Source organism: Molossus molossus, unplaced genomic scaffold (genome assembly GCF_014108415.1).
Source record: "Molossus molossus isolate mMolMol1 unplaced genomic scaffold, mMolMol1.p scaffold_m16_p_3, whole genome shotgun sequence".
Lineage (NCBI taxonomy): Eukaryota > Metazoa > Chordata > Mammalia > Chiroptera > Molossidae > Molossus > Molossus molossus.
In genome coordinates this window covers 26,071,886-26,098,544 of record NW_023425366.1, presented here as the reverse complement: position 1 = coordinate 26,098,544, position 26,659 = coordinate 26,071,886, and the positions used below count along the sequence as shown (strand labels likewise).

Genomic DNA, 26,659 nt, shown 5'->3' with positions numbered 1-26,659 from the left:
TTAACAGATAGTGGCACAGACACTTATTCTATCAAATTAAATATCCCATTTGGAGTCCTGCAGAGTCTATTTAAAATGATTCCCACTCAATAAACAAAGCATACATGACACAACAGATCATCCAGAAAGAAGTCTCATTTACAGCATCTTACACATTAAAAAGCAATAAAGTCAAAAGAACATCAGATTGATTTTTTTTTCTGTCTCCCTGCTAGAAGGGGTTGGGGGAAATGGGTAAGGAGAAACATGGAAAGAACCCAATCCTACCATGATGTACACTTTAAACATCTTACAATTTTATATGTCAATTATATCTCAATAAAGCTGAAATTAAAACAAACAAACAAACAAAAACCTTATTCCTAAACCACAGATTAAATCCAGAAACCCAGAAACTTTAAAACAAACCCAACTTAATTTCCCTCCTGCCTGAAGGTTTGGGAAGAATAAGGGTGTGACCTTGTAAGTATTCTTCCAATTATTTTCAGCTAATGAGAGGTCTGCTTGCTGATTCAACTGCCTTTATCAAGCTTCCAGTGATTCATCCCTGTGGCTTGCAAGAAAATAACATGCTAGGTGAAAATTAACCAGAAAGAAAAATCACACACTTACTCATCAAAACTGAGAGAAGTGGAAAAGAGAAGTGTGGAGTTGTGTTGGTCAAGTTTCATTTATCTCTGGTTCCAAGAAGCTTGATCAGAGTCAGTAACCTGAGTGCTTGGTAATTAACTAAAATAATCAAATGACAGGGAAGGTCCAGAGAACAGAATGCAGATCTCAGATGCTGGTCGCTTCTAGCTTTCTTCCGGGTTGGATACATATCAGTTTCCTGGTGTTGTGTGATGCAACTCGTCCAACTGTCTATCCTCTTGCTGTTTTAGGATAAGTGCAAACTCCTAGTTAAGGAAGCCTGGAAAAAAATAACTTTATATCCCACTATATAAATATACATTTTTATATCTAATAAAATACATTTTATTTATTTTTCATTAATACTACAAAAATCAATTTCAGAATAAATATAACTAAGCTATTACTATAGATCTAGATATATAGTATAATTAAACTATAAATATAATTCAGATATTAAAAGTAATTTTTAAAAATCAGATGAATGTGCCTTGGCCAGTTTGGCTCAGCGGTTAGAGTGTCGGCCCGTGGACCATAGAGTTCTGGGTTTAGATCCCGCTAAGGGCACGTACCTCCATTGCATTTCATCCCTGGCTCCGTTGGGGTCATGCAGGTGGCAATCATTGATGTGTCTCTCTCACATCGATGTGTGTCTCTCTCTCCCTCTTCCTCCCTCTCTCCCTCCCGCTCTATCTAAAAATAAATGCAAAAATGTCCTCAGGTGAGGATAAGAAAATATATAAAAATCAAAATCAGATGAATGCATCATCTGCACACACACGTGCACATGTGCCTCTACAGTACACACTGTAGGAATGATGTCAGCACTGTTGGCATCTGGATTAAATCAATCTGTGTTGTGGGAGCTCTCCTATGCATTTTAGGATGTTTAGCAGCATCCCTGGTTTCTACTCACAACCTCCCGCATTGGTGGTAACAACCAAAAATGTCTCCAGACATCGCTAAATATCCCCAGGGAGGCAAAATTGCCCCAAGCTGAGAACCACTATTCTATATAAAACATAATTCTAATCCAATTCCTAAAGACCTGCCCAGCCCTTACCAACATCCAGACTGCACACTTTATGACAAAGAACACACCTACTGATATAACCATGCCAGCCTCCTTTGTAAACTGCAAAATCTGTCTTCACTAGGAATGAAAAACTTTAGCAGCTACCATATCACTATCTTAACAGAATTACAGCTTTGCAAAATCGACTTAAATGTAAACCATTAATTATCTTTTAAAAATCTCACATCGCCCTGGCCAGTCTGGCTTAGCGGTTGGAGCGTTGGCCTGCGGACCAGAGAGTCCCGGGTTCGGTTCCCATAGGGGCACGTACCAAAATAGATAAATAAAAATCTCACATCACTTGAAGGAAGGTCAATCTCTCAAATGGTTCCTTAAAATTTTATTACTTGCTGTGAACCTAAAAGTGCTCTGGGAAAAAAAAAAAAGCCTCTATGAAAGAGAATGTAAACCTGAACATGAACGAAACAGCACTTTCAGCTGTCTCTGCCGAGGAAGATGTGAACAGCCCAATGTATAATGACAGGGCCACTGCCATCTACAAGGCAGACAAACGAGAGTCACGCACCAGCCCACAGATTCCAAAGCAAACATGCCTCTCACGGCATCACTTCATGGGAATCTGGGGTTTGTCAGAAACAGACAAAAGCCACGACAGATGACTTAGGACATTTGGTGTGACCTTCGCCTTCAGTAGAGATGCTCCCAAAAACCTATAAAAATGTCACTGAAACTAGTCTTGAATCTTCTTCCCAAACAGAACGCCTACTGTGCTCTCACTCAGGATGAATGGTCACTTGCTGCCATCACACTAACAATCAGGAGGACTGTTTTCCCTTTGTGGATTACAGGAAAATCTCTATTCCTTGTTCCAGTCACTGGCAAAGATGGGTACTTCTTCCCCAGCATGCAGCACATGACTTCGGCCTGCTCTCTGTGAGGCACACACCTTCCCAAAGATCTCCGCACAGACGCAGCCGGCACCTCCTTCTACAGGACCTACTGCCCTCCACACAAGCTCAAGTTCCAGCTGAGGTCCAAATCCTGGCTCTACCACTACCCAGCTGCGCGAACTTGGGAAAATTACTTAACTGCTGAGACGGTGTATTCCTGTATGTAAAATGGAGAGGAGAATGGTACCAACCGCATAAGACTCTTAGGGAGATTCAATAAATTAATTCACGTGAAGAATTTAACACGAACCCAGCCTGTGGTAAGTGATCAATAAATTTACACCAGAAAATGCAGATGTGGAGTCTGAAGAGACAGCACACTGGCTAAGCCACAAGACCCAGATTATTCAAACTGTTACCAAAGTCCCCCATGAAATCCTAATTATACATCGTATTTCCTTCTTGGACAAATAAACCACTGACTTGAGTTAGGGAACACTGCTAGGATAAATATTTTTTCTTTACAAGGTAATTTTGTCCTAAGGTGGGTAAGGTAAAGACAGGGTATACCCTTTATAAAAATAAATAAATAAAATAAATAAACAAATTAGCTTCCAAAATTCTGCTTTCCTTAAGGGAATAGCTCTTCCATTTCATCAAACATTTTATAACAATGAGAAAGAAAACCCTCCTGGGGCCTTTTATTTCCAAGGATATCCCGTTTCCTTGTCTCACATGTGCACGCCAACTCTAAAGATTCCCATTTAGGGATCAGGTGGAGGTTTATGGGCATGCGGGGATTTTAAGAGACTCAAAGGACACAACCTAAGTTATATTTCTGACCCCATCTGTGCCTCAGGGTTATAGGAATCTACTTGACATTGCAGAAATAAACAGGCAAATAAAGATAGAGGGACACTGCCCTGGCCGGTTTGGTTCAGTGTTTAAAGCGTCTGCCCGTAGACCAGTGAGTTGCAGGTTCGATTCTGGTTAAATGCATGTACCTGGTTGAGTTCGTCCCCAGCCCTGGTCGGGGTCTTGTGGGAGACAACCAGCCGATTGTTCCTCTCATGTCTGTCTCTCTGTCTCTCTCTGTCTCTCCCTCCCACCCTCCCTCCCACTCTATCTGAAGATAAATAGAAAAATATCCTCAGGTAAGGAATAAAAAAAAAGAGAGAGACAGAGGGACAGCCCTGTTAAGACCTCTCAACTCTTTCAAAGAGACTGTCCACTGCAGAAGTGCACTTTCTCAGCACTGCACACAACCCGCAGAAGAAAGAGCAGGGCATCAGGAAGCCAAGCTAGAATGATTTTTGGTCCCCATTTTTACTCTTAGAACTGATGACTCATGTTTTCATTTATTTTTATTATATAAAATACTGGAGCTCCAGCTGGTCTGGCTCAGCAGTTAGAACATCAGCCGGAGGACCGATGAGTCTTGGGTTCGATTCTGGTCATGGGCATGTACCTCGGTTGCAAAATTTATCCCCGGCCTTGGTTGGAGTCCTGTAGGAGGCAGCCATTCGATGTGTCTCTTTCGAGTTGATGTTTCTTTCTCTCTCTCTCTCTCTCTCTCTCTCTCCCTCCCTCCCACTCTATCTGAACAGAGTGGAAAAATGTCCTTGGGTAAGGTTAAAAAAATACTGGAAAACAACTATGGTGAAAAGACTGATGTAGAAATTGCCCTTCGAATGTAGGCAAAACAGCCCTTGACTTGCTTTTTCTCCAAAATACTGTATGGTAGAATCCACTGCTCATTTCAAAACCAAGAGTTTGTTTTATCAGATGTTTTCTTCTGCTGCTGTTGACTTGAAAAAAGAAGAGATTCCATCTTCGAAATATTTTTAGAGAAGACACACTGGCCTTTGCATAGAGAACCTTAAGCGAACACAGTTTTAGGAGCTAAAATACAGTAACCTCACCTATGAAATCTATACAAAGGCAAGAAGAGAACTGTTACCACTGGGAAAAAAAAGTGTTACCAAGAGAAACATCCAAGAATTCCAGTGGTTCTCAAGGTCTGAAAAAGTTAATGTCAGAATTTACCATCTACACCTGACTTCATATTCTTGAAGTTGAACTTGGCACCTATTTTTGAGAGAACACCTAGAGAATGAAAATCTTTTGGATATGCAGTACCTATAATTCACAATGCAGTCTTCTGATGACCGCACCCTATAGAAGGCAAAAACATGTACAAGTGTGAGGAGGCTGTTAACTCTTATCTTCTTAAAAATCTGTAAGTAGTTCAGAAACACTACCTGCTGAAGACTCTACTTCTGACAGCAAAATAACGTATCTACCAGATGTTGGAAAAAAATCTACAGGCAACATAGCCTTGGTAGGATATTTGGTGTCCAAGAAAGAGAGACTCGTCCAGGCTGCTTTTGCTTAGTGGTTAGAGTGTTGGCCCATGGACCGGAGAGTCCCAGGTTTGGTTCCCACTAAGGGCAAGAACCTCAGTTGCAGTTAGTCCCAAGCCCAGGTTGAGGTCGTGTGGGTGGCAACCAGTCAGTGTGTCTCTCTCGCATAAATGTTTCTCTCTCTCTCTCTCTTCCCCCCCTCCCTCCTGTTCTGTCAGAAGATTAATGCAAAAATGTCCTCCGGTGAGGATAAAAAAAACAAACAAAAAAGAGAGAGACTCAGGAGGACAGCAATGGCAGAAGTAGGAAAGATCACCAAGAACCAAGATGTGGCATTACAGACCAAGGCTAAGATCACCCACAGCTTCACATTCTCAATTACTATATATGGATGTGAAAACTGGCCAGTGAAGACGACTCATAGGAAAAAGATTGATCCCTCTGAAATATGGGGTTGGAGGAGAGCTCTGCAGACACCCTGGACTGCCAGAAAGACCAACAGTGGGTCCCTCAATCAAAGTAAGCCTGAAACACTGCAGGAGTCAAAAGTGACAACCTGAAGCTGTTCTCCTTTGGGCACATCATGAGAATGCTGGGTTCTCAGGAAAAGACAAGCATGCTGGGAAAAATAGAAGGCAGCAGGAAAAGAAGACGACCAGATATGAGATGGACTGACTCGATTTAATTATAAAAGGAGAAAGGTAGCAAGATCAGCGATCGGGGTGGTGTCAGACAGAGCCCAGTAGATTGGCACAGAAATTGGCTACACGTGTGAGGGTAGTTCAGCGTCCTAGGACTGGGGTAATGGGATGGCTCAGCCCCCGGCTGATCAAGGGAGTGGAGGCTATCTCATGCCACATCTCTCACCTGATGATCCCCTCACTGCTGTCCCCACCACATTCCTGACTCAAGTCCGAGCACCTTCAATGGCCTTAGAACTCGTGGCTTACATCGAAGAAATCCCCTTTCCATTCAGTCCTGCTGAGATACTGATGGATGAAAGAGAGCGTTTTTTTTTGTTTTTGTTTTTGTTTTTGTTTTTAATTGATTTGAGAGAGAGGAAGGGGGGGGGCATGGATATGAGAAAGAAACATCAATTGGGTGCCTCCCGCACATACCCCAACTGGGGATTTCCCGAACCTGCCACCTGGATTTTGTGCCTTAACCAAATCAAACCTGCCACCTTTTGGTGTACAGGATGACACTCCAACCCTGCCACACTGGCCAGGGCGGGAATATCTTGTTGCATTTTGTTCAGCATGCCAAGAAATCTTGGCTCTAGCAAAATCCAACATCCATTTGCTCACTTGGCTAGTCCATGTGGGACTGTGCCATGTTAGGGTTGTGACATCAAAGCATTCACCATGCAAAAGTCATTTTATTTCATGAAGTTTCTGTTTCAGGGAAAGAGACCAGGAGTAGGAATCTGCTAGTTGGTACCGTGATGAGCATAAATTCAAATGCACCAGGTCTGAGCGAATGTACCTCAAACAACTTGAGACCTAGAGTCATAAATTTAAAAATACTTTGACAACAGCATTTAAATTTACTACAAGGAGTAAAATAAGGAGAATCTGAGCTATTAACAACCATGGGACAAAAAGAGTACTTTATTATGCAAATGACTGTTAGCCTCAGAATGATAACGGGTATTAGCAACTGGTATTAAATGAGGATCAGAACAATGGAGCACTCTCTACTTAGCAATGGAACAAAGTATCCACGCACACAACAACGTGGGTGGGTCTCTAAGGCACTGAGTGATAACCCCATCTCCAAAGGTTTACATACTGTCTTTCATTCATTTAAGTAACACAAATGACAAACTTAGAACAGATCAGTAGAGACAAGGGACTAGGGGAGGGAGGGAGTATTTCTCATGGGGTTGTACGAAGCCTGAAGAGTTCTGTATTAGGACCATGCTGGAGGTTACTCGGACCTGTACATATGAGAACACTAAAGTGTGTCTAAAAACTGCTGAGCCCTGGCTCAGCAGTTAGAGTGTCAGCTCGTGGACCAGAGAGTCCTGGGTTCCGTTTCCGCTAAGGGCACGTACCTTGGTTGTGGTTTGGCCCCGGCCCCGGTTGGGGTTGTGTGGTGGCAACCAGTTGATGTGTCTCTCTCACATTGATGTTTCTCTCTCTCTCTTCCCCCCTCTCTCCCTCCTGCTCTATCTGAAGATAAATGCAAAAAATGTCCTCGGGTGAGAATTTAAAAAATAAATAAATAAAAACAGGTGAAATCTAAATGAGGTGTGTAGACTGTACCAATGTCAATTTCCTAGTTTTGATATTATACTAGTTATATGTCACCACCGAGGAAGCTGAGTGACAGGTACACAGGACCGCGATGTACGAATATACTAATTTGGCAACTTAGCCTATTGTTAAAAAAAAAAAGAACCAAGCATCCTAGAATAAAACTGTATGAAATAAATATGGGGGAACGGGCAGGAGATATGACTTAGCTCAACATGTTCTCAACCTTAAGAGAATATGTCCTTCTAGGGAACAAGTGTCGGTTTCATTACTCAGTACAGTATAATATATACTGCTCTAACGCTGTAGGGAGCGGATCTGAAAGGGAACTTAGGGTGTGAGAGGTGGAACACCAGAAGGGGGACCAACAAAATCCTTGGGGCAGATGGTACAGGAGGACCAGACCAAACAATTTAACGCGTGACTTGGATGATAAACAATGACTTAGAGTTTGGATACTAAATAGAATACAACTTCAACACTAAGAAATGTGTGCTCCCCATCACCCAAAAAGATGGAAAGCAATCAGGAATCCATATAAATGAGGAAGAGTGTAAAAGCACTGGTGAGATCCAATTTAATCTGTGGCCATAGAAGTGTGGACACAGCCCGGTGATCCCCAACTGGAGCCACTCTGCGCCCCTTCCTCCCAGGGGACGTCTGCAGTGTCTGGAGACATTTTTGGTTACCACAACCAAGGAAGGTGAGTGCTACTGGCATCTAGTGATTAGAGGCCAGGGGTCAACATCCCACAATGCACAGGACAGTCCCCAACTGCAAAGGTTGCACTGCATGAAAATGTCAACAGGGACGAGGCTGAAAAGGCCTAGAAAGAGGGTACCCTTGTTCACATCTGAAAATCTGAGGCTGAAAACTACCGGAGGGCTGAATACCTTGGTCTTTAGCCCACATCATTAAAAGAACAAAATGGGGGCAGAAATACACAGAGGCAAACCTGCACAAAATTACAATATCGTAAAAACGTAGTGCTATTTGAACCTAGCACTCAACACTTTTATTTCATGGAAAGATTTCCTGGGGGTAATTAATTAGAATAAGCCTTAAAGTCACACACACACACACACACACACACACACACACACACCAGTGTGGCATGTCACCCAAATCCCTACAGTTAGAACCACCACCACAGAACGTTATGGCCGTGTTAACTCCCAGTGCAAAGGAATGAGAATTAAAAAAAAAAAAAAAATCCATACAAACAATACCCAAACAAATGGTCAATGGCTCCCCAGGCAGCACAACGCTGCATCCCTTGTATGTGCTTTGGTCTTAAATGAACATTAGCAACCACAATGGGATTTTCTGTGGGCCAGACATAAATCAACAGCCCTGCTATTAACTGAGAAGAATGCTTCTCTCCTCCACCCAGATTCACAGAAGAACCTAACAGTGAACACAGAAATCTAGTAGTCAATGTTAACATTAAGAGGCTGACAAAAGGTTATGAAATCTCTCTTACCATAAGTGCATCATGACAGGGTGTCTCAACTGTGCCTGCAGCAAGCTGCACGGACACATCTTATAAAACTTTCGCTGCCAAATAAAAGTCAAAATGTGAAAAACCCTTTGATCAAACATCTTCACTCCCAGAAAATATTATCCTCAAGAAATAATCAGACAAGAATGCAATGATAAAGGTACAAGAATGTTTGTGTGCTGTCTTCTATAAAAGCAAACAACTGGAAACAACCTAAAAAAGGTCATATAAATGATACATGCCCAGGAGAAATTGGCAGGGCCACTCTTAGGACTGGACACCTAAGACTCTTGCCTTGGGCTGTAGGCTTCAGAGCACCCTACACATCACAAGACAAAAAAAAAAAAAGAAGAAGAAGAAGAAGAAGAAGAAGAACAGAAGTTCCTGAAAGAGCTAATCATGGTATCATGGTCTTGGGTGAAAAAATATTATTCATTTTAAACGTGCAGTAAGTGGCAGGTATTTGATATGAACTATTGCTTAACATTATTAATATTAGCAAAAGTAATATTTTTTTAAATACTAGAGAAAAAATGTTCTCAATCAAAAAGGAATGAGTGTGAAACATGCAACAAAATTGATATTGCAAGAAAATATTTTAAAAATCAGATTAAGTAGAAACATTTGTATGACTAGGAAGGAAAAAATTCACACATACATAATCCCCAATCATATCATCATGCAGATCATTTCATGGCCAAGGTGCATTAGGGTATAGTCTCATCCAAAAACAGATTTTTGGCCCTGGCCGGTTTGGCTCAGCGGTTAGAGTATCAGCCTGCGGTCCTGAGAGACCCGGGTTCGGTTCCCGCTAAGGGCATGTACCTCGGTTGCAGTTTGTCCCTGGCCGTGGTTGGTCGTGCGGGTGGCAGCCACTCGATGTGTCCCTTTCACATCGATGTTTCTCTCTCTCTCTCTGTTCCTCTCTCTCCTTCCCACTCTACCTGAACAAAAAATGGAAAAATGTCCTCTGGTGAGGATAAAAAAATAAAAAATAAAAAAATAAAAATAAAAACAGATTTTTGCCCTGGCTAGTTTGGCTCAGCGGTTAGAGCAGGGGCCCTCGGACTCTTGGGTTCCATTCCCGGTTAAGGGCACATATCTGGGTTGCAGGTTCGATCCCTGGCACTGGAGCCCTGCAGGAGGCAATCAATCTTAACCTCAATCTCTCTCTCTTTCCCCCGCCACCTCCCTCCCTTCCACTCTATCTAAAAATGAATGGGAAAATATCCTCAAGTGAGAATTAAAAAAAAAAAGTAAAAACAGATTTTTAATGAATTAACTTCTGTGTTCAGTTTTCTTTATAACATATACAGCACTGAGAAACCTAAAAAACAATTTAAGAAATATTTAATGGGCCTAGAGATTGTCTTAAGAAATTATGAGATTCGTAGTATCAATGACACTGACAAAATAAAATTACAAAATTTTGTACATCCTGCAATATCAATAATTTATCACATGCAATCCTATTCCTTTCCTTTTTATTTTATTTTATTTATTATTATTATTATTTTTTTTTATCCTCACCCGAGGACATTTTTCCATTTTTTGTACAGATAGAGTGGGCGGGAGAGAGAGGAAGAGACAGAGAGAGAGAAACATCGATGTGAAGGGACACATTGAGTGGCTGCCACCCGCACGACCGACCAGGCCCGGGGACAAACTGCAACCGAGGTACGTGCCCTTAGCGGGAACCGAACCCAGGTCTCTCCGGAGCGCAAGCCGATGCTCTAACCGCTGAGCCAAACCAGCCAGGGCCTATTCCTTTCCTTTTTAAATCTAAATATTGCTGTATGAGTTTTGTTGACAATGCCAGTAACTAACAGCCAGCCTTAGCAAAGCAGGCCTTCTGCAAACTGAAATTAAAAAACAAAAGAACTACAATGACTCAAGAAAGGTTTTCTAGTTTGGTATTACTATCATTAAAACATAAATTATTGTGAAAATTACAACAATAATAAAATTAGTAATTTTGCTGAAAAATGGGCAAGAAAAATAGATTTATGGAAAATCTATTATGGAATATATGTCTATTGCTCATGCAAACATCACTGGCCAATCAAAAGGACACCCAGATGTGTGCAACTATAATTATCTTCATTCATCTTTGATAGTCTGCTGACTTGCAGCAATAAAACCATTGCTTCCGATGTTTTTCAACTGTGTCCTAATGAAGGCATACTTGTCAAGGCAGGAGAACAGAATAGATTTTATTTACCAGTTTGCAAGCTTGATTCATAACCTTTAAATATTTCGATATGTGATATGGAGTATGCATTTGTACTTTGCCCCTGCCCTAAACACATGCCAACTCCTTGACATATAAAGGTTTTCTAAATCAACCAGTACATGACAAACATCACAGGTGTACTTTTACACAAACATACACAGAGGCATACACCACAAAACATTAAGGTAGGACCCAGGCAGTTTTTGCCTTTTGGTTATGGCATTTTCTAAATTTCTAAACTTGATGTATAATCTTTGCAGAAAAAAAAAAAATGGTTTAAGAATGACAAAGAAAAGTAATACAGCAAACCTATGTTTATCAAAAGCTTTTTTATTTTCCCCAGAAAGAACTCTTCTAATTCTAAATATATTTCTAGTAACCTAACTGAAGTATCTATGAAGCAAATAAAACCCCATATTTGTGTGTGGTAGGCCACACACAAATATGCAGTGAACTAGATAAACTTTTTAACAGAATTTGAACATGCAAAGTAGTTATCACAAGCAGACTCTTCAGAGAGAAGTCCACCTCTCTCCATAATGTCCGTGGATACCACTCGCATGTTATTAACCGACCCAGAGAAAGGACATTTAAAAGAATTATGGGATTCTTTTGGGACCCAGTGTTGGGTAAAAAAAAAGACCAAGTCAAAAAGCTACAGTTCAATATCCCCATGTCTTGTTTTATCTTGGACTCTAAATCACAGACAGGTAGTAAAGTTAAGTGTGCCTACCCCAAAATGCAAAAATTCAACCTTGCCTACCTTTTCTAACATATTTCATTTTTAAAATTACACCAATGTAAAATGCTTCTATACAGAGGCAATTTTAATCCTGAAAGCAGCTACTGAAGCTTGGGTGAAGGCAGAGGTCTGAAACACACAGCTCCCAGATGTCACTCCCTGGCTCTGGCTGTATCTCAACAGATGTGTCAGGGCTTTGCCATAAGAACGCGAACACCTTTTTCTGCAGCTGGCCAAGTCTGGTGATATGTTGTCACGTGACATGAGGTGCAAGGCTGAAACTGGGGACACAAGTTTCTTATTTTTGGCCTGGTGGACACATACTCCAAAAGCCCTTATCAAGGAAGCAAAAAAAATTGTCTTCAAGGAAGGGTCTTTGAGAAACATTCCTCCCTGCTGTCATCATGCCATGAGTGCTCATAGCTAACAGGGAAAACACAGCTGATGTGGGGAAACTCTGGGAAAGCAGCCAGGATCTTTACTCGAAAGAGAAGATTCCATCAGAAAACCTCAAAGAGGAATGAATACTCCAATAACTGAGCATTAGAATTGGGGAGAAAAAATGAGCTGCCCAACACTTTCTTTAATAAAATAAACACTTCTGCCCTGGCCAGTTTGCTTCAGTGGTTAGAGAGTCGGCCCATGGACCAGAGAGTGCGGGGTTCGGTTCCCGCTAAGGGTACGTACCTCAGTTGCGGTTCATCCCTGGCCCCGGTTGGAGTCATGTGGGTGGCAGCCAGTCGATGTGTCTCTCTCACACAGATGTTTCTCCTGCTCTCTTCCTCCCTCTCTCCCTCACACTTTGTCCGAAGATAAATGCAAAAATGTCCTCAGGTGAGGATAAAATAAACAAACAAATGCTTTCAAAAACCCAGTTTTTGTCGTTGTTGTTCAGACAGAGTGGGAGAGAGAGGAAGAGAGAGAAACATCGATGTGAAAGGGACACATTCAGTGGCTGCCTCCCGTACAACCCCAACCAGGGCTAGGGACAAATCGCAACTGAGGTACGTGCCCTTGACCGGAATCAAACCCACGACTCCTTGGTCCACGGGCCAGCGCTCTAACTACTGAGCAACCCGGCCAGGACAAAAACCCAGTTTTCTAAGTGCCTGCTTTTACAGTCTTCCTACCATCCTCAGGAGGTTGGGGCCAGCAGCTTTAGAAATCACATTTTACCAAAAAAAAAAAAAAAAAAATGTTGTCTTTTCTACATAAAAAACAAACCAAACAAAAATTAGTGGCATGTTCAAAAGCTGATTCACAATTTCCTGCTGGGTTTGCAATGTTTCTGGGGTGTGGACCACTTGTTTTCCCAAACTCTCATGCTGTTTTCCACTCAAAAATCATTTCCTCAGTGCCCACTATAGATGGCACTTCATCCAAGAGCCAGGAAAGGATGATGTTGGCGTAAGGCTAAGGACACCAACCGGAGAGAAAAGCATGGCCAGGCATGAAGAGCACAGCAGCTCTGGAGGCAACCTGTCTGGGTTCAATCCTGGCTGTCATTTTCCAGCTGTGTGACTCAGGGCCCATCACATAACCTCTCTGTGCTTCCCTTTCTTCATCTGTAGGGCCTTCCTGATAGGGCTGTTAGATGGATTCAATGAGTTATTGAATGTCAAGTGCTCAGGAACATGAGGGGCACAGAGTGAGCACTCAGTAAACATTAGCCATATTTATTATTGTCTTCAAAGAATCGTAAAATGGTTTGTAATTAATGAAAAAGGTTATGAGCATCTTCCCTCCCGCCATAAAAATATCTGTACCTGAGGAGAAAGTAAAGGCTATATATACAAGGATAGAAGCCCATCCTTAAGGACCTTCCAGTGCAAACGAGGTGATAAAACCTGTGAATGGGACACTTAACCTCTCAAGGCTCTGTTTACTCATTTGAAAAGGGGGAGAAAGGTATGTAAAACCTCTAGCTAACAAGAGGCGATTCCTAAGGTGACCAGGACAGAAAGGCAGGGCCAAGTTCAGAGGAAAGAGAGGTAGGGGGCCAGCATGAACTAGACCTGGCAGAGGCGGTTCCAAAAGGGAACTGGACAGGCAGGCCATCTGACCAGCAGTGAGGGTAGTATACACAAAGTTACCAATCAGGCCTAGTAAGAGGGCCCCTGGGGTCCAATCCATGCAGGGGGAAAAATGAAGGATGCTGCAAGATCAGAAGGCCTGGAAAACCCGACTCAAGAACAAATGTGAACTTGATTTTGTAAGCGAGATGGACATACTTTAGACAGTGTTCTGGAAATACAAAATCTGCCAGAAATGTACAGGTTGAAAGGGGGCAAATTAATAAATGCAATCCCAGCACAAGAAATGATACTGGGGAATAGCTCTAAGGCTGAGATTTCCCTGCACCCTTGAGTACTGGGACTTATTTACCACTGAGGGCCACACTCATTAATTTCTCAGTTACTATAACTAAACTCTTCTTATTATTCTACTACCTACCATGTGCCAAGCGCTTTGTATATCTTATCTTGAATCTACCTATAACCATGCAAGGTCAACACTATTATGCCCACATACAGACCAGAGAAATAAAGGCCAGGAAGGTCAGGTAACCTGGCCAATCTCCCACAGGTGGGAGGGGTACAGCCGGGGCTCCCAGAGGCCACATCTTTTCTACTTTTTAAGGACGAGGTGCTTTTCCCTCTGAGTAGGGGGCTTTAGGCATGGGGAAGTCTTGCCAAGCTTAATGTAGACTTCACAGGTTACTCATCCTTAAATGTTTCCTGCAAATTAATGACATGAAAATGTTAGGTCGCAGTTCCCCTGAATGCAGAAGTTTGAATCCCATTAACAATAAGGTACCCTAGCCTACCAGCCTCCACAGAAGAGCACAAGTCAAGGTTCGTGTCCTTACAGGTGACCCCACTTAAAGCAAGCAGAGCTGGAAAAGCAAACATTGTGCTTGCTCTCTTCACCACTCTAGTTAGTATGAAGGTCCTGCCCATGCTGGTTTGTGCCTGGTTTTGTGACAGGTGAGAACAAGAACAACAGGCCACGTGATATGGAGGGAGCAGCCCCTCCCGGAGCGCCCTGGCCAGGGAGATCAGGGCTCCCTGCTAGCAACAACTGTCTCGCTCGCAGCTGCTTCTGGGCTTTGCTGTTCCCAATGCAACAGGAGCCAAAAAATGTACTTGACAGTAGAAATCTTTGAGAGTGTACAGAAAAGGCAAGACACTGTAACTCCACTGTGAGAAAAAGCAAATGCTCTGATTCTATATAGTCGTCAAAAGGATGGGTTTCAGAATTTGGTGGGACAAGAAGGTGCTCAGCCCTTCACTATTGCCTGGGACAGATGATTTGGGGAGAGGAAAGGAGCCGCTAAAAATAACAGTCTTAAATTTTTTAACCCAAACAAGAGATATCAATAAGGTCTAGAACAACAAAATCAAATACTAAGAAAAAAATAGGCTCAAGAACTCGTACCAGCTTAAAAAGCTAGTTGAACAACTCCAGGTAACAACCAAACCCACATTGAGGGGAAAGGAGGAAGGTGTTTCCTCTTGCAACTTGAGTCTGTTCCAACCCAGAGTGAACCAGACTGTAAGAAATAGTGGAAAATATTCCAGCTGCACCTAATACTTTGTCCCTTAAAACACTCTTACCTGCTTCCTGTATCTGTATTAGGAGTATATTTGTGTAAATTTTACAAATTTATTCTGAAAATCAAAGTGTATGTGTCCCATTAACAAGCCTCAAAAGATCTTTTGCTTGAACAGCCATTATGCCACCCCTATTCCTAGAACAGAAAACAGAAAAGTCAAGCTCATTTATGAGTTCAACTGTTAGGTACTTACTGGACCCTCCAGTGTTCTAGGCGCTGTACTTTGGCCCTGGGGACATGGAAATAGTGTACACTTCAAAATATCAACAATGCCTTTGCAGAGTAGTCTTGCCACTTTGCTGGTTCACTTTACTGCTTTTTTTCTTTTAATTGCTTCGGTTACAAACATAGCAAAATTTAGTTGCTGCCTGAAGTAAACTTTTTAACAAATTACCTTCAAATGCTAAAAAAAAATTTTTTTGCCAGAAGTGCCCAGAAAATGTGCTTGAGAGAAGCCATAAAAATCTAAGGCAGGACATGAAGAAACAAACCCCATTAGGAAGTGAGGAGTGCTCAGTCTTTCCAATCCGGGGTCCACATCAAAGTCTGTGGCCATCAGCCGAGAAACGCCTCACCAGCTTCCCACTGACGGGCAGCAAGACAGATGTCTGATGCTACTTAAAGCAGGCACTTGCAGTCGAGAAGGCCGTGTATGCAACATGCACGAGAATTCATTACACAAGGCAACCGCTTAGTAGGTATAGCTCAGCGGTTCTCAGTTGGCAGTGATTTTTGCTCCCCGTGGCTCATTTGGCAGTATCTGCAGACATCTGAGTTGTTGCTAAGTGGGGGCTCTACTAGCATCCAGTGAGTCGAGGCCAGGGATGCTACTCAACATCCTACAAGGCACAGAACAGCTCCCCCCTCCCCCCAAAAAACAAAAACAAAGAATGAACCAGCCCACAATGACAATGGCACTCAGTTTGAGGAACCCTGGTCCCTGCTCAAAGTAGCAGCTGCTAGACCCAGGTAATAAATACAACATCTCATTCAGTGTTTTTCCTCAACTGTTAACATTAGCTTCAAATTGTCACCCAATAAGCAACAAGTCATTATGCCTAAATCACAATGGGAAAAGTTACTGAAGACTAGGACGCCAATTAATGATAAAGAGGCCCTACAATTTTGCTGTCCTTGGAAATGTATCTTACTGTTTCTACTCTAACAGGACATAAGATTTTCTTCACTGGACAGTTTAACAAAAGGATGCTCTGTCGTAAGAAACAAAATAGAGACAGGATCTATGTTAGGAGTTTGTCTTCAATTAATACAGCACTGTGTGCCCACTCTGACTGGCCCTGCTGGCCCCCACCTTAGGCACAGAACTTTGACGGCTGATTAGATATACATCACTAGATTAAAAGTATAACTTTAAAATATGAAAATATTCACAAAATGAAAAGTTCCACCAGCAGCAGAGGGAAAAGGCTCTGGATTCTATAACAAGCTCTTCAACCTTGGGCAAGTGACTTAACATCTTTGAATTAAAATTCTTCATCTAGGAAATGAAAGGAATGGAGTAGATAACAGCTAAAGGCCAACTTTGATATATTTATCATTGAAATAAAATCCAACAACCAGATTTCCTTTCCCTGAACCAAGGTATAGTGTAATTGGGTCAGCCTCCTTCCTTTTGCCCTACTGCGGGTCCAAAAAGAAAAAAGAAAAAGAAAAACTTTTTCAACCAGAAAATATGAGGCAGGTTGCAGCTGTCCCAGGTTATCCTGCAGTTCCCCCCCACTGGCACTAGGGGGCAGAGTTCTTCCCAAGGGGAGGCCACGGACCCCCTGTAGTCCACAGACAAGCTTCATGGGGACTGGGATCCCAAAACACCCAATACAAATTCTAGGCCTCATGATATTGCCTAAGGGACCTAGAACACACAAAAACAAAATAAAGCAACTACAACAACAAAAAAGTTAAGAATTAGTGTCCCGCAGGCAGAGCCTAGGTTTTCTTACAGAGAAAGGCAATTAAACACAGCCCACGGTCTTTCATCATTGGTTAACCTGCAACTCCTGCAAAAAGTTCTGGTGCCTTCCTACAGCCGTGAGGTTCTAGGGATTCGAAAATGCTACAGTTTCACATTTATAGATTTCATTCTTAAAAAAAAAAAGTAGAAATATACATGTTGATGGATGAGTAATTCCTTTCCAGCCCACCTCTCACAGAGAATGTGGATATCACATGTGAGATGCCACTTTGAAAAAACTGGGTATTACTATTACACAGGAATATATCGATCACTTTGGTCATTATAGTTGTCAAAAGTGGACATCCACAAAGCAGAATGACTTTAAATAGTATATCCAATTAAGTCGGATAAAGCAAGTTAGCAACACAGAGGCAATCTCTCACCAATCTAATTTAATGGAACATTCTAAAATTGGCCTAGATTCACAAAACACCCCCTGGCTTTCAATGAAAGTCACATCGGACTCCCTTAAGTCAACTAAGTTTACTTTGAGCCACTTCAAACCTCAAACCTAAACAGAATTTATTAAATAAACACATCCAAGAAAGTAAAGGGAGCCAAGAAACCACAGTAACTCTCGATCCCGGAGGGAGGGTGGGGGTGGGGTGGTCTCAAGTCAAGGATTTCAAGTAACTGGAGTGTGCCGCCCTGGATGAACCCTAAAAGAGGCATCAGCTGAATATTTTAAAATAGCCGTTGTTTGCCCTAAATGATTTTCTTCACATTCAAATTCAAAACCTGCCAAGGACAGTCAGCACAAATACACGATCTTTTGATCTCACCTTCTGGAATGATCTCAAACCCTAAAAGAGAGCTTCTTGGTGGAAACTACAAGTTAGACCCAAAGGTCCGGCGGGCAGAGAACACAGTGAATGATTAAACCCTCGCCTTTCCCGCTCACACTTCATTAAAGCCTTCTCCCCTGGAAGTGTTTGCACCCCTCTCACAGGAAGCCGGCACGTTTTGCAAAGGAAATACCAGACTTTTCTTGGAGAAAGGCACGTCCCGGTTGAACACTTTATTGGGCTTCCTGCACCCAGGCAGTCGGGCAAGCAGATGTCCTGGCCGGGCCCGAGCGCCCGCCGACTCACCTCACGCGGGCGCCGCGGGGACACACCGGTGAGCCAGCTACCCACGCAAAAGGAAGCACCTTCGCTACCTCCCCGGGCAAAGTGGAAGCGCGGGACAAAACAAAACCTGACTCGGCTTACTCATCTGGAGGCTCCCCGGAGGGTGAGGGGGGTGATTTCAGGCTACTCCCGGGAAGTTTCGCCCTCTCGGGCTTGGGGCAAGGTACCAGAAGCGGGCGCGCGGCGCGGTCGGCGGATCCCTCCCTCCAGGGCACCCAGGCCAGGTCCGGGCAGGAAGGGAGCCCGCTCCGGGTTCACGGAAAGAAGCCCGAGCGGAACCGCGAGCGCACTCACCTCGGGGAAGAAGTTGTCCATTGTTCCAGTGCGTTCCCCAACTTGCCGGAGTCGGGCGTCCAGCTCGCGGAAGTCAGCCCAGCAGAAGGTCCGGGGAAACCATGCGTGTCAAGGCGCGACTCCCAGAAACTCAAGCCCTCGAGGCTCCCCCGTTGCCATCGCCTTATCCTCTTCTCGTCTTTCGCACCTTTTGTTTGCCCAAACCCAATTCTCTAACTCATCCGTCCCAAACGCAGCCTTTGTCTCCTCTTCTTCCAAGTTCTTCACTTTTGGGCGCAGCGCACGCGAGCGGAGAACAGCTGGTGGCACATTCTTCCCCCAGGCGAGGGGAGAGCGGAGGGGTATTAGGGAGTGCGCCCCCTCCCTCTGAGCTGGGGCCGAGGCGCTGGGCGCCGGCAGGGGGACAGCGGCCACAAAGCAAGCCCCGAGTCGTTCTCCCAGAGCGAGCGCCGCCGCGGTAAGTATTCGGGCGCCGCGGCTCAGCTGGCTCACCGCGGCTAAGAGACTTGCAGACAGGAGCACACGCCCCGCCCCGCTCCGCTCGCCGGCTACGCCTACTCGCCCGCCTCGTCCCGCCCCTCTAGGAGCCCAGCCCTCAGCCAACCCCTCCCGGCTCTTCTGCAGGGTCGGGCGCAGCCCACCGGCGCGCCCCGCCCCACCTACCACCCAGGCCCCGCCCACTCCACGCCTGGGCGGTTCCAGTCTCGGCAGCGGGCAGGGAAGGCGGATTCCAAGTGGCTCCACTCCTGTCCCCGCCTCCCCGCCTCCCCACCTGGGGCTGGCGGGGGAGTTGACTCTTCCCTCTGGTGATAGAGACCCAATAGTCACCGGGGAGGAGGGGTTGAGGGATTCTTTTGTGCCTTTGATCTCAAGCAGACCCTGGAACCCGCTCAACACGGATCTCATTAATTCAGCCAGGCAGATGAACGACCCCGGGAAGGAAGCGCGCTCTGCGGAGCTGCCCCGACTGTTGGGCCAGATCAAAGCCGTGAATGGGGGCTAATCAGAATTTCTGGAAGCTGCCTTTCCGTGTTGAGTTTCTCTCCTGCCATCGGTTAACAGACGGTTTCATAGCCGCGAGGAAAAGTAGTTTTGTAAACTGGAAGAGGACGTGGCCAATTGCACCTTTAAAAATGCAAACTTTTTCTGTGATCTAAAGGAAACTGAGATAAGAAAGTCAGATGGATGAAGGATCAAACCCACCTGGTACCTGGTTTCCTCTATGGCAGGCCCTCAGACTTGAGCGTGCACAGGAATCACTTGGGAATTTTGTTAAAATGCAAGCTGGAATTCAGTGGGGCGAGTGCTGACAATTTGGATTTGTAACGAGCCCTCAATGAGTGTCACCTGGTGCTGTGCAGGTCTGCAATCTGGAGTCTGTGTGTAACAGGTAGAGCAATGTAGAACACAGGTATAGAAACCTTTGTAACGATATTTAAATGCCACGAAATCTAAGCGCATGATCGTTGGACTCTTTGAACCGAGTATAAACCAGTTTGGGTGTTGTCAGACTGCATGGTGAGTCATATACCTGGCACAGCAGTGATCTTGTATTGGTACCTAGCCTATTGGAAACAAAAACGACTGGTTCTTTACCACAAATAGTTTGAGGCACACTCTGTAGGGGATTTGCCAACTGCTACTCATGCTTTAAAATTCAAACCAGAAAGTCACATCTTCAGAGGAAGCCTATCCAGAAATGCCAAGCCACTCATACTGCTCCACCTAACCACGGGTGTGGCTTATTCCTAAAACTGTTGAGGAAACTACATCATGCTGTAAGAGGTTTTTTATTGGTGTCCTACACATCGTCAGTTGGGAAAATGGAAGCTCCTTAAGAGAGGGAACTGTGCTTTAAAATTTGTATCCCCAGTCTTTCTCAAAGAATGAGTTTTTGTGTGAAAATCCAGCCATGTTTGTAACCCATCTAAGAGCAGTTCCCCAGCTTTAACATATATTCATCCCGTAACCCTTTGGAAAGAGTCAAGGTAAAAAATACTGATACTGTGCTGTGCCATTGCCCTGTTTCACAGGTTTAGACACTTAAGCCATGAAAGACTTTGTCCCAGAGCCCTGGCCAGTTTGGCCAACGGTTAGAGCTTCCTCCTGTGGACCAAAGAGTCGCGGGTTCCATTCCGGTCAATGGTAGGTACCTCGGTTGCTGTTCGGTCTGCTACCTTGGTCGGGTCATGCGGGAGGCAACCAGTCCCTGTCTCTCTCACATCGAAGTTTCTCTCTCTCCCTCCCTCCCACTCTATCTGAAGATAAATGGAAAAATATCCTCAGGTGAGGATTTTTTAAAAGTCCCAGTTTGCAGGGACAGTTAAAATTGATAGAGCCAGGATAAATACCAATAATTCTAGGCACCAGCCAAGGTGCTTAGTCAAATGAGCCCTGGTGCCACCTGTATTCTGATATGGGAGCAGAACAATTACAGTCATTGTGGTATCGATCTGTATAGAACAGTTTTGGAGAGAAATTACCAGGCAGCTTTCAAGTAATTGTTGCGGGGGGGGGGGGGGTGCTCTCAGCATTAGCCCAGGCACTGACTGATGTATTGGGCCACCTTGGCCAAGAAACTTTCCAATATTGGCTCATCAATTGTAACAAATGTACCACACTAATACAACATGTTAGTAATAGAGGAAACTAGGGAAAGGGGGCAAGGGGGACGTAGATGGACACATTCCCCTCAATTTTTATGTAACCCTACAACTGCTTGAAAAACTAAAGTCCAATTTTTTAAGTCACTTTCCTGTTGATTAAGAAGATATAGTTAATTACCCCCCCAACTTGACTCATATGGAGAATGTAAGCCAGATCCAATACATAAGGGTTGAATTTTACTGAATTATTATGATTCTTTAAAAAGTTTATACCAGCTTATCAAAGTCCCCTGGGACTGTTGTTTAAAAAACAAACAAAAACAAAAAAACACTTGATTCTTAGTCTCAGGGGTGGGCTAGGTGCCTAAGAATCTGCATTTTAATAAGCACCCAAGCAGGTGATTCTAAGTGTAAGAATCACTGCTTTAGCTTGTCAGAATTCATCAGATTTTCCTTATAAATTCACACTCTCAAAAAAGGTGTAAAGATAAACGGAATAGTAAGACTATTTGCTGAACAAAAAGCAAAGTGCGTGTTATTTTAAACATTCTAAATAGGATATCTAACTTTCATGTGTTGGGGTTGAATCAGTTGTTTAAAAGGACTGTGTTACATTGACAAGGGCTTTGATAAAATTGGGCAAAGATGGGAAAGCATTTTAAATCAATAGATTTCTAAGAATATCCACTTTTGTTACCATTTTTAACAAGTTAAGTGCTTCCTTTCATGGGTCTGTGTAACCCATTGGTCAAAGCTGTTTGAGCTAAAACAAACGCTGTTCTCTGAGAAGTAACAGAGGCTCAAGAACGTTAATGCTCTGAGGCAAAGTTCCTTCTCAATTATCCTACTTTCTCAAAGACACCATGCTACTGGAGTGTTATCTTTTCAAATTAAAACATCAAAAAAGCTTGAATTACATTCTCTTTAGCTGCACAAATGAATCCACAACTGACAAAACTTTGTTTTAATGCAGATGGGACCATTTTCGCCACTTTAAGGGAGGATTATGTATGCATATATATGAGTGAAGTACTATAGTCTTCCTGTTTCTGTTTTCCACCGCGTGTTTGTTTTTAGTTGAAATGGGTTGTCTTAACTGCCTTTGTGATTTCAAATTGAGTTCCTTTGTTGTTATTCTGTTGCTTTTTAGCAGTTCCTAATCTGGGTGTGTTCCTGTGTAAAGTCTTTTCCATTACCTTTGTTTTTATAAAATACCTCTAATTGCTCCAATTAGAATAATGGTTTAATTACTAGTTATGGAAAGGGAAAGTTCTGGAAGATTCTTTCACACAAATTAGAGGTTAATAATTGACACAACTGTAAAATACTGTTTTTCATGCTTAACTAAACAACATTTCATCCTTTTGGTTCACTTATTGTCCTGAATGTTTAAAAATTCACGTGTGTTTGCCTTTCTGAACAAACAAGAATTAAGAGAATTTTTTAACGTTCTTTAAATTTTTAGACAAGTCTTTCTTTTATTTCTCATAACTTGCCATTCAAAAATCCCAAAGAATATTTTTTTTCATGTGAAACTGCAAATCATTGTGAGGTTTCTACAGAAAGAATAAAATTGAAGGTGGGCCCTGGCCGGTTTGGCTCAGCGGTTGGAGCGTCCACCTGCGGTCCGGAGAGACCCGGGTTCGGTTCCCGCTAAGGGCGCGTACCTCGGTTGCAGTTTGTCCCCGGCCCTGGTTGGTCGTGCGGGTGGCAGCCACTCGATGTGTCTCTTTCACATCAGTGTTTCCCTCTCTCTCTCTCTACCTCTCTCTCCCTCCCACTCTATCTGTACAAAAAATGGAAAAATTTCCTCGGGTGAGGATAAAAAAATAAAAAGCTAAAAACAAAATAAATAAATAAATAAATAAATAAAATTGAAGGTGGGAATACCTGAAATGCTTCACATTGTAATAGAATTAAACAAGTACAAAAGCACAGAAATAAAGCAAGGATAAGACACTCAAAAACCTATTTTACTAGCAGTCATTTTTCTGAACAAGATGGAGTAGGGCTAAGAGGACATTCACCTCATCAGAGAGCACTCAGTGGACAGTTAATTCTGACTAAATCCAGTCACTTTAAAACTACAACAATGGTTTCTAAATTGAGATGTCACACAAACACTGAGAGTTGTTTTCATAAATTCATCCATTTCCATTTAAAGTGGTTAGTCCTGGTCTTGCTGATTGTGATAAACAAATGGTATAAGTCCTAGAAACACTCGGTGATGATCTACTCTGCCCCATTGGACAATGTTCCTCAGCAGCCTTCTCTCTCTATTTTTCTGTATCTTCAAATTTCCACTCTTTTCTTAGAGTGGCTTTGGGGTTGACTTTCCAGAGTTACCATCGCTCCACTTCTGCTGTACTTTTGATTATGTTAATGTTTCCACTTCCAAACCTCATGCCCTTACTTATTCCTCCCCCTTCCGGAATCTTCCTGCTGACATTATCCAAGCCAATAAATGTGATTGGGTCTATTCCTCTTGAAAATAGCTGTTTTTTAACCTAATTGCTCCCTGAACTGTTAAGCCATTTCTCTTCAAGCCCCTGACTTGTTATTGCACTTCATCTTCAAGCAATCAACTCTTAAACTCCTTACGATTGGATTTTTGGCCTTCATTCCACTCTCTTGAAGATGGCCATGACCTCGAAATAATCAAATTCAATAGCTTGTTCTCACATTTCATTCTCCTTGACACTGACCCTCTTGTGAAAGCCTAACTTTGTAGCTTCCAGGGCCAGCTTCACAGCTCTGCAACCTGCAGTTAGTTGTACAGGCTCAGAAGGGGCTCCATTTGTTCTTGGTTTTAATACTCTGTCGTGTTGTCTTAGAACTCTTACTGATTTTTTTTAACAATGGGCTCTGCTTTTCCATTCTGAACTGGGTCCCGAAAATTACATAGCCACTCCTACCTAGCTTTTCTCACACTGCATTTGTCTGGTCCTTCCAGCTCTTTGACCTCAGTCTCTCTCCCTTTTTTCTCCAAACTGTGGTCAATCCCACGCACACATTCTCTTCCCTACTCTTACATTCTCACATTAATTCTCAGTATTTCCACTGTCCCTTCATAAATGATGCCCAAATCCATAACTGAAGCTCTGTGAAGCCCCCTCCCCACATTTCCAACCATCTGTTGGATTTTTCCTAGGGAGGTTCTTCTCATCCTTCATACTCTCCTCATCAACATCTACCAACTTTCCTGTATTTTACATGCTAGTATCTTCACATTGTGAATCCCTTCAACCCAACGGAGAACCTTTAAGTTCCTTTGGCTCCAAACATGTAACTTCAGTTCTACCAATTGGAAGTACCCACTTAAGATTTAACTTAGGAAACAAATGACGTGAAGATGGGAGGCTCAGAGCATCAACGTTGGTGGGCCAGGACATGGCAGAGGCAGTATGTTTTTGTGGTCAGCTGTGGGGGCAGCAACTTACAGACTGCAGAAGCAGAAGCAGATTTCCTAGGTTGGTATGTGAAGCAGCCTCTGACCAACCTGGCTTGCTCTGTGCTGTGGTTCTAAGAATTATTTCTGGAAGCTTTGCCTAAAGCCCATCCTCTTGCTCTTTCAATGATATGGCAAACCTTATAGTAATACTCTTCAATCTTCTCTTGCTTAAGTCCTCTGAAATAGATTTGTTGTCTACAATTTGCCAATACCTGAGGAGGACTTGACACCCTCAAGTCGAAGGCCCTGTGGTTGAGGATACATTCCTCAAAATGGTCTAGGTCCCATTTGGTGCTGGGACTGTCTAGGACTGGTAGTGTCATTCAGGCCACCCTGGACCCAGATCAGGTCCTGTGTGGGCCTTACGGTCTGTCTTTTCCCCTCGGGGCACTCACTCACCTTCTATCATGCACATGGTGTCAGCCAGAAGTCCAGAGCTGGCATTTATTGGGGTCTTGACGAAGCTTATGGATGACCCCAGTCCCAGGAGGCCAGCTACCTGGATTTTTCTCCTGAGCAAAGCAGTGTGTTTTTCATAGGATTGTGAGAGATTGGGCCACCAGAACAATGCTGACAAACTGATTCTCAATGACTTTCACTCACCTCAGACAGAGGTGGACTGCAGTACTCTTTGTCACCAAAAGCCCCCTTTTCTACCAACAATCCCCCAGTGGTTGGGCTTAGCCTCATGTGTGAACTCCTATGTCAGGCCTCACCTATGTGTTCTGATAAGCAGTGGTACTGCCTGGGCCTACAACACCCGTAGGTAGTGGTGAGGTGGCAGGTGTCTTCATCCTGTGTGGTCCCCACCCCAGGCACACAGAATAGTTATCCTACTCCCTTCACTGGCTCTAAGCCTCATGGCAGGCAATCTTCCCAAATTAACTGCCCCCCATTTCCTCTTTGCTCTGCATTGTCAGTGGGCCCTTCCAATCAATGTCCTCTCTTCCCCCAATCAATCTGGTGTGTTTGCTCTTGTGGGAGGTCCTTAATCTGAGCCAAATGAGAAATGAACATTTCTTGCAGAAATGGGGCAGCTCTTTCCACTCCACTCATGGCCCCTCTCCCACCTCCACATTGGTGCTGGTGCTGGAAAGCCCAGTGCAGTCAGCATTGAAATCACCCATATGCTCAGAATGCCTTGATTGCAGCCTGCAGAGTTCCAGAGAAGATATCATTGGGAGAGGTGTTGTTCAATGGTTATGCTATAAGATTCTCAATGGTGAATTTTTCAAAAATTTATTTTTCAATTACTGTTGACACACAATATTAGTTTCAGGTGTATCACATAGTGACTAGATATTTATATTCCCTATGAAGTAATCACTTGGATAAGTATAGTACCCATCAGACTCTCAATGGTAAATTTAACATGACCCAGGTATGAATTATCATTCACGTTTTTCTGCATATTCTGGGTTGGATTTGCATTTGTGGCCATCACTAACAAAGCACTGTGACAACCATGGAGAGTGTCACTAGTGGCCAGTTTCACAGGCCCACAATGGACAAAGTGGACAACAGTGTCAAACGATGATGCAATTAGCATTAAGTAAATGAAATTAAGAAACTGCAGAGGTATGAATTTCTGTATTGTTTTAATACAAACACGTTCTGAAGATCCATGACACTGTAAATAATAGGAGTTTCCCTACCCTTCTCTCAAGGTACAAGATAGGAAGTAGCCACACAAGAACAACGTGAGGTGTTTCCTGAATGTGAATGGAAAAAGTTGCTGCCTGGATCCTAAGAAGAATCTTTATGTACATTCGTTGGAAATCACAAATACCCTGGGGCTCATTCTATCTCCATAGAGAAATCATCTCACATGGATCTATGAACTTTTTAACAAATTGTAATTAAATTATTTCTATATACAAGGGTCCCACATGCCCTGTGAGAAGCCCTGAAGAACAAGACAGAAAGCCCAAGGC

The 26,659-nt window shown here is 43.3% G+C and overlaps 1 protein-coding gene across 1 annotated transcript in view; it reads right to left on the bottom strand.

The window, feature by feature from the left end:
* The window catches only part of MYO10 (myosin X), a 212,925-nt gene extending 193,773 nt beyond the window's left edge, over positions 1 to 19,152 (bottom strand). Inside the window, exon 1 of the mRNA XM_036279221.1 lies at positions 18,669 to 19,152. Within this exon, the coding sequence (XP_036135114.1) occupies positions 18,669 to 18,689 (21 nt within the window). The 5' untranslated portion in view covers positions 18,690 to 19,152. The remainder of the gene's footprint in view (positions 1 to 18,668) is intronic.
* Positions 19,153 to 26,659: the final 7,507 nt, after the last annotated feature.